General features: G+C 44.3%; 1 protein-coding gene across 1 annotated transcript; it reads left to right on the top strand.

Annotated features, from left to right (window-relative positions):
* The first annotated feature begins 1561 nt into the window (after positions 1-1561).
* On the top strand, positions 1562-8425 carry ZNF438 (zinc finger protein 438). The gene is made up of 3 exons (XM_072154060.1): positions 1562-1718; positions 4206-5859; positions 7091-8425. The coding sequence occupies exons 1-3, from the start codon at positions 1673-1675 to the stop codon at positions 7641-7643; spliced, it is 2253 nt and encodes a 750-aa protein (XP_072010161.1). The 5' UTR covers positions 1562-1672; the 3' UTR covers positions 7644-8425.
* The last annotated feature ends 411 nt before the right edge of the window (positions 8426-8836 follow it).

The following is an 8836-nucleotide window of genomic DNA, read 5'->3' on the forward strand; positions in this document are numbered from 1 at the left end:
TTTGTCTCGAGTACAAATACATTAAGGATTCCTATAAACCTTTATCATTTACTAATGCCCCTGCATTTATCAGTAGGACTTGGCTATCTAATAACTGTCCATAAGAGCTTACAATCTAAAGAACAACATCATAAATTCCCAGGACACCGCTGTGGATTCCCCACAAGAATGTGTACAGCAACACTACAGAGCACAGCGAGTATTGTACGTCTCTGATAAATAATATGGATTGTACAGTGCCACACCTGTCTACAGGTTGTGTCTGGTATTGCAGCTAAGTGCCATTCACTTCTCTGCAGCATGGCTACAATTCTATACACAATCTGAAGCAAAGGGAGAGTGATTTCTCAAACTATCAGCCAAACTGGGTCCCTACAAGGCCATATGGATATAACTGAAGGTGTTAAAAGGACAATCTGAATGGAATCCAATAAAAAAAACAGGAACCCATTTTCACTAATGGATGGAGCTTGTTTCCTGCTGCTGCACCATTCAGCTTCAGAAGTAGAGCACAGCGCCTGGGTATCTTCAGGACATAGACCGTGAATGATCTGTGAATCCAGCCTCTAAAAGTGACTCTTGGGCAAGAAAATACTCTTTGCTGCTCATTTGCATATTTTAGACTTCTTTTAGATAAAAGGGCAATGTCATGTCTTTATGTAGTGATAAGAGTTTCCGAAGACAGGCTGCAATCCTGGAGCTCCAGCTTCTCCTTGATATTACTCCACGTTTCTATATCATGTGATCTATAACGTCTTCTGATCATAAATGATACCGGGAAATCACACTGGAGAAACTGAATGACAGGTGCATGAAAGATAATTGTAGATGTGTCTGCAATATATATGTATATTATGCAAAGAGCACACACAGCCCTGCTACATACATATTATACAAAGAGCACACACAGCCCTGCTACATACATATTATACAAAGAGCACACACAGCCCTGCTACATACATATTATACAAAGAGCACACACAGCCCTGCTACATACATATTATACATAAAGCTGACACAGCCCTGCTACATACTACACACATAGTACTATTGCATGAGAACCTTGCTGCATGCAGGTGATAGTACATAAGTACAACTCTACTACTTACATATAAATCCCTGAAGCATACATAGTTTGCATGTACACAACACATGTGCCTGGCTCCGCCCCCTATGCACTACACCAGCTGGGCGCCGTCCCCTGAGCACTACATGCACGCCTCCATGTAAACTACACACACAGCTTTGCTCCCTGTACACTATATACACAGCTCTGCTCCCTGTACACTATATACACAGCTCTGCTCCCTGTACACTACACACACAGCTCTGCTGCCTGTACACTACACACACAGCTCTGCTCCCTGTACACTACACACACAGCTCTGCTCCCTGTACACTACACACACAGCTCTGCTCCCTGTACACTACACACACACACAGCCCTGCTGCCTCACGCCCCGCCATGCACATGACTGGAGGCGCTGCTGATCACGTGACCTCTTCCCTTGTCACTGCTCCGACACCACAACTGTGTGTCCAGCCTCTTCCCTGACACGTGACCGGTCACATGATGGTGACGTCACGGCAGGTCCTTTCTCCTGTAGGATGTGCCGGCGGTGATCTCCCCTCCCCCTGGCTATGAGCGGTTCCGCTGCTGAGCATTCACACTATGCGTCATGTCCAGGAGATGAGTGCGGGGACAGCAGCATCTCCAGGTATTTACCTTCTCACCCTGCTGTGCTCTGTGCCTGTGCCCGCACACCCTCCCAGCTGTGCACTGGGCTCATAGTGTAGGAAAGTTCTTCCTGTCAGTCTCAGCCCCATAGGGCGCAGCATACAGTGCGGGGGGTGCTTGATATCACTATTATTAGTTATGACATCTCCCCTGCCACTAGAGGGAGTAATAACCTCCTGCCACATGGGGCAGTGTGCAGTATAGGGCTGTGCACAAAAGTTCTGCCACAAACATTGTGCTACAGATTAAAACTGTCCTATGATCTCCGCTTGCTGTCTTTGAACGGAAACTTTGTCACATCAGGTGACACATGTGCAGAGCACAAGATTGTGACTTTTCCCCCTAAAAATCGTAGATCCAAGCTCTAGGGCGCCCCACTGATCACACAAGAGGGTGCCATCATGTCAGTACGGAGAGGGGGTGCAGGTCTACACACCACCCGCTGCCCCTGTTCTCATGGGGGTCTCCCATCTCTATAGGACTGCGATATGACCATTGACAGCCCTCTGCTGTCTCATAGGAGTGAATAGAATGGCCATGCCCCTCTACTGCTTAAAGACCCCATCTAATTTGGGATGACCTCCCCAAATAATGGTTCAAAAAGTAAAAAAAAAAATACCTTATATAAAACACAAAGTGATTGCAGTGAAAACGTCAACTCATCCTACAAAAAACAAGCCCTCAGATTCCCTGCTTGAATGTTTCCTGTTCTCATGCCGCCAACAACTGATCCGTGGTCTGTGAGGGTGGGGTGATTAATTAGGAAGTTAATGCAGTTTTTATAACTTCTCTTACAACGTGACTACATTTCTGGACTTTGATGATACAATTATACAGGACGGAATATTCATGCGTTCATTTTGCTTGAAGCGTCGATACGTTCTGAGCGCAAATCTTCAAAGCCTCCTGTGTTTTCCCCGGCATGTGACGCCCTGGCACCCGCTTACAGGGCACATTCATTATTCCTATGATGTGACGCCGCTGCTGCAAACACGTAGTTAACTACCTTGAGATTTTCTCATCCTTTTAACTTCTACATCTCTTATTGGTACAACTTTTACCAGATTCCTGATCCTCATGGACATCCAGAAAGTATTTGTTTACCTTAAGTTTTTGATAAAAATTTACTTTTATAATGAAAAATAAGCCACTGTATATAATTACAGGGACCTCTTTGCACGGGCACGTTATCAGTTAGTGAGCATGTGACCCTGATCTTGTAATCAATAGGGCGCTAGTGGTTGGACCCCCATCTACCCTTACAAGGGATAACAATATGACTTGGTACAACCCCTTAAATTACTGAAGGTGCTTCCTGGTGTCCTCATCGCCTACACTCTGTACCAATGACATGAGAAAAACTAGCTGTATAATAATTCCTTGATAATAATAATAATTCCTTTATTTATATGGTGCACACAGATTACGCAACGCTGCACAGAGTTTGCCAAATCTGTCCCTGTCCCCAATGCGGCTCACAATCTAATCATCCTACCAGTAAGTTTTGGAGTGTGGGAGGAAAATGGAGGAACCCGGGGAAACCCACACAAACACGGAGAGAACATACAAACTCTTTGCAGATGTTGACCCGGGGACTTGAACCCACAGACAGCTTCCTTCCGAGCTTAGATAGTTGTCTTGTGAGTTAGATTCATTGTGTACCAGTGTTTTGTTCATTTACTCTACCTCTAATTTTCAGCTTGATCTTGGGGCCAGTTCACATTTCTGTTCCGATTCAGATTCCTGAATTTAATGTTAGTAACAAATGAATAATGGTTCAGTTTTTTCCCTTATTGACCTCAATAGACTTCTAATGTTCTCCATTAGGGTCTGTACATTTTCCGTCAAATAATTGCTTGCAAACTACTGCACTATTTTTCCCATCTGCAGTACCGGAATATTCCTTTCCGACCTATCTTCAACACTGTTTTTTGTGGATGGAGGGTGCTCTTTACTTAAATCAATTTGTACCATCAATTAATTCAGAAGTTTTACTCGACAACTCAAGCTTCACGAGGATCGGGATGAGAGGGCGTACATTCGTGATAAGGAACATTGGGGCACATTTACTTACCCGGTCCCGCAGAGTTCACAAAGTGCGGAGTGTCCGACGATAATGCACTGTGCCGCGATGTACTAAGATTGAGCGCCCCATATCCTGCATGTGTCACTTCTCAGGTCTGACAGAGTTCACCTTCTTCTTCTTCCTGGTGCATGTAAGTGCATTGTCTTGCGACAGAATTTGAATCTTAAATCCTGCGCTCAGCCCGAATCAGTCGGAACGGCTATCCCCCCATTTCTGTCGCATGATAGCCAGCGCAGCTGCGTCACAATCCCAGCGCAAACCCCTGTTAAATACCTGCCTTAGCTGCGCAAATCCTGAAAACGGAGATCTGCGACCCTTAGTAAATTTTTTTACATATTATTGCTATCCTGTGTATTTTCTAAAACTTTTTATTTTTTTCAGATGACTCAAAGCTCCTCATTGGATCTACTGGCACTATGCACTGCAGGAAGACTGTTCCCAACACCACTCACTTCAGAACGATTGCTCCGAAAGTGGCGCCAAAGATAATTTCTTCCTATTCTTCATCCACTTACCCTCCTGCCCTGCCTGATGTCGCTCTCCCTGGAGCTAAACCTTTGGTCATCAGCCCTCAGAACTATACTTTGATGAAAGTCGCTGGTCAGGATGGTAGTTTTTCCTTTGTTGCTTTACCACAAGTCACTTCACCGATCGGTGGATCTGTCGTACAAACCCCAGGAATTCCTTTGCAGGAAAACCTTAAATTACCCATTCCCAGATATCAACCTGCCCACAGCAAAAAGTTCCTCGACAAGAAAACAAAGGGAGGATGTAAGCCAAAAACGGAAGTGTCCAACATGCAGGTAAAACCAGAGGAACCTTCTGAAGCTGCTGGAAATGTGCACCCAAAACCCTTGACGCTGGTAGAATGGACTGGTTTGGAAAGCAGACTTATCCCTGGGGAAGTTTGTGAAGTCAGTACTTCCACATTTCCAGGCATAGAAAAAAGTCTGAATCCCACTTTTTGCACCCCTATAAAACTCAACGCTGATGTCGACAAGACAACAGTTTCTTCAGATAGCGGGACTTTAGTTCGATACGAAAGCACCAAAGTTGTAGATTCTACCAAACCGATGACGGTCCTCTCTCCGGTTGTTTTTAGCAGCCCACTTCATCTTCTCCAATCAGTGCCTAAGGGAAAATTGCCCATTTTGCCGTATTCAAAAATCAAGAAATCGATTGCTTTGGAAAATAATGCAACCAAACCAAAATTAGATCAAACTGGAGCATCGCTAGAGCCAAGCCAAGTCCATGTTATGCCTCCTGCTGTCGGGGTTGTAAAGGAAAGTCCATGCCATCCGATGGTAACATCTGAGTTGGGAATCTTGGCCAAGCAAAATAGTGTTTTAGGAAGGAAACGGGGGAAGAAGCGGAGATCTTACAGTGATATGTTGGGCTACCAGTCCAAATTGAGGCTTGTGGGTAATAAGCTTGTGTTGTGCAAGGATAAAGGCAAAGCTCAGGCTGTTATCGGTGGTAAAAGTGTAGTGCCATTGAGGAAATACCGAAATATAATGCCAAAACCAGTGGTGGAATTAAAGACATTCACATCTCTGGGCGTCTGTAATACTCTGCTTCAGACAAGTACAGAAAGTCATCTTAGACATAGGTTGTTTGGTGGCAGGTTTCACCGATGGCGGCAAGGAGACCATTCATTATTGGCTCAAAGGAGCACCACCAAACTCTGCTACAAGTGTCACGTGTGTGATCATAGCTTTCAGTATAAGCACCACTTACAAGACCACTTAAACGGTCACAGCAACAAGAGACCCTACCACTGCCGCCTGTGCCGTAAGTCCTACGTGCACTCGGGGAGTCTCAGCACCCACATGAAGCTCCACCACAGCGAGAGCCGCCTCAAGAAGCTCATGTGCTGCGAGTTCTGTGCCAAGGTCTTTGGACACATCCGAGTCTATTTCGGTCACCTTAAAGAGGTACACCGAGTTATTATAAGCACAGAATCTTCATGTAGACAAGCGGAGAAGAAAAATCTGACTCTTAAAGGGAAACCTGAAGATCGTTTGTTACCTCAAAGGTGAGTGTCCCTTAGGAAAGGTTGTAATGTTGATTCTTTAAATTTGAGTGCACACTTCTAATGCTTTGCATCATGGGAGTGAGTGGTGTCCTAAAGGAGGATAGACTGAACTTGCAATGGTATCAGAATACAAAGAAGTCTATGGAGAGGTGAGGGGAAGGACTAAGCAGAAGCTCAATGACTCCGGCAATGCTGGAGCTAGAGTGGGGAACAAAAGTATCTAGTAACCAATTGTGCCAGTACTCCCAAAGATGAGAGAAGCCTGTAATTGACCTCATAGGTAGAACCTCAACTATGAGAGGCAAAATGAGAAGACAAATCCAGAAAATCACACTGTCTGAAGAATTTGTTTTCACATTATGGTGGAAAATAAGCATTTGGTCGATAACAAAAGTTCATCTCAATAGTTCAGAGGTCAGATGTTGTGTGTAAGTCTTCACAAGGTACTTACACCCAGTTGCCGGTATGTTGGCCCAATCCTCCATACAGATCTCCTCTAGAGCAGTGATGTTTTTGGGTTCTCACTGGGCAACACAGACTTTCAACTCCCTCCAAAGGTTTTCTATAGGTTTGAGGTTGAGATCTGGAGACTGGTTAGTGCCTGGGTTCTCTGAAAATACCACCTTTGATAAGTTTATTGACTGGTCCGACCTAACAAACTTATGTAGCCATTTAGTTTTTTATTAGAACTCTGTAAAACTGATTGATTTGTGTTTTTTTGCATTGAAATTACTATGTTGTAAGCTGCTAAGATGTCCCAGAGCTGGTTGGTGTAGACTCCGACCTGGACTATAAGTTGCATAAGCATCATCCTGGAAGTGAATAAACTTGGCTACAGAAATGTATTTGCACGTAGAGCAAATACTGTAAGTATAACAGCAAACACTTGCCTGAAAGCATGCACTAGAATAACACATGTCTCATGATCTTATAGGCATTTACCTAGGAGTCTGCAACCTAACTGATAGCTCAGTAAGGGTATCCTCCCCGTAGTAATCCATTACTCATGGGCTATCCTGAGGATAAGCCATCGAAAGTCATTCCTGACCAAGTTGACACAAAAGGTTTGATGGGATTCCATAGGGAAGGTCACCAGTAGCTGATTGGTCAGAGTGGGATAACCGCCACCCCTGTTGTTCACCAGTGCCTTGGCCAAGCCTCTGTTGGGTTTGGATTTTGGGATTTCTTGGCATTTATTGTTGTCACATCATTTTTATGGCTCTGTCTGCAGGAGTTACGTGGATGACCCCATCCCTGGACCAACAGACGAGATCAAATTGCAGATCAGATGTGGACGTTGCCATTTCATCGCTCCGACATTTTTAGATATGAAGCTTCATTTGTTTAGCGTACACGGGGATGAATCTCAAGAAGTATTGCCTGAAGGAGTCCTGGAGAGCAGACAAGGTGCCCAGGAGGAGGTGGTTAAACAAGCAACCCATCACTGGAGGTTACTGAGTGAAAAACGGAACAGGGCTCGGAGCAGAAAGTGGGAGCAGGTGCCTGATAGTAACGAGGAAGAACCTGGAGGAATTTCCGAAACGGATGCAAGTGAGTCCATTCCATCAGGGGAAAGGGAAGTAGATCCAAGCCAAAGTGGGACCGATCCATCCAAAATCAAATTCTTCTACAGAAGTCATTTCAACTGCTTGCTGTGTGCACATACATTGTTAACCCAGAAGGAAGTCATGGAGCACTGGGAGAGGAAGCATAACTGTGAGAACCCCACGTTGCTATGGACACTCTTCAGTTCATTGCTGGACAATGATCAAAAGATCACGTGAAGCAAAACTTTTCACTCTAAAGACAACTTGATAGTTAAACTTACCAACACTAATTTAAAATATCTTTGAAAACTACTAGTACAACTATCCCGATATTGTTATTCCCCATGCCTGAAAAGTTCCACAGTCCTTTGTAAAGTTGGCTCACCATCTATTGCATATTCATGTTCTTCTTGCCCAGCTGCGCCTCCAGATATCTGATTGACAGGGCGCCTGCCTTCTCCCTTCTTCCAAGTAAACTCGGCTCTGCTACATCGTTCACTCTCAGGAATGAGAAAGTGGATAGCTGTGTGTGCTATCCTGAGGGAGGGGTGAATGAACGGGTTGAGAGAGATGCTGGCTGTAAGTGACTGGTTGAAGAGAAATCGGCTGATCCCATCATTCATCCCACCCTCAGGAATTCTCTTCAGTGAGTCACATAGCCAGCGAGTCTATCATTCCTGAGGGAGGAGGGAAAGAGATGGAGGCGCGGATGAGTAGAGAGGACATGAATATGCCAAACTCTTCCATCTCAGAGGAAAGACGATGATTAGACTCGTATAGGGTAATTTGCATCGATGGGTGGGTCAACTTTTCATCTCACAGGCATGGGGAGGAACAATATATGGATAGTTGTACTGCTGTATAATAGCATTTTTGATAGATATGTTTAGTTAGTGTGGGTTATTTTTACTGACAGGTTCCCTTTAAGTCGATGTCCCGGCAATTTCTACACTGATGCCTTCATTTTGCTTTTATGTTTGTTTTTTTTTATGTGATTTTATATTGTTGAAAGTTTTGTTCAGATTTATTTTTTTCTTTTTAAAGGGAAATAGTGACTTGTGTATGTAATAATTTATCTTATATAACACTGTCTCGTAATCGCAGGTCTGCGGTATTTTGCCACTTTTTGTAATATTCAAAGCTTTTGCTGTGTCGCCTGTGCTGTTATTTTTGGTGTGCAGCTGATAAGGCTGTCCATATTAGACAGTGACATGTATGTTTGTTCTGCTTCGTGGGTCTGCACAGACCTAAAATATAGAATTGTGGGCACCTGCACCCACCACTAGGGGGAGTTAATTGCACATGACAAGAGTGGCCGTGTTTAGTAACAACAGTGTGACCATTATTTTGTGCCTTGTCCTACAAGGGATTTGGCCTAGAGGAAAGAATCAGTGGGCACTGCTTAAAGGAATGAGATTTCCAAGTATAAA

The sequence above is a fragment of the Engystomops pustulosus genome, chromosome 5 (assembly GCF_040894005.1).
Source record: "Engystomops pustulosus chromosome 5, aEngPut4.maternal, whole genome shotgun sequence".
Taxonomy (NCBI): domain Eukaryota; kingdom Metazoa; phylum Chordata; class Amphibia; order Anura; family Leptodactylidae; genus Engystomops; species Engystomops pustulosus.

Bases quoted from the DNA above. Each gene is read 5' to 3' on its own strand.
- ZNF438 (XM_072154060.1), top strand. From the start codon at position 1,673: ATGCGTCATGTCCAGGAGATGAGTGCGGGGACAGCAGCATCTCCAG. The intron at 1,719-4,205 runs GTATTTACCTTC...TATTTTTTTCAG, and splicing joins GGGGACAGCAGCATCTCCAG to ATGACTCAAAGCTCCTCATT. The intron at 5,860-7,090 runs GTGAGTGTCCCT...CTCTGTCTGCAG, and splicing joins GATCGTTTGTTACCTCAAAG to GAGTTACGTGGATGACCCCA.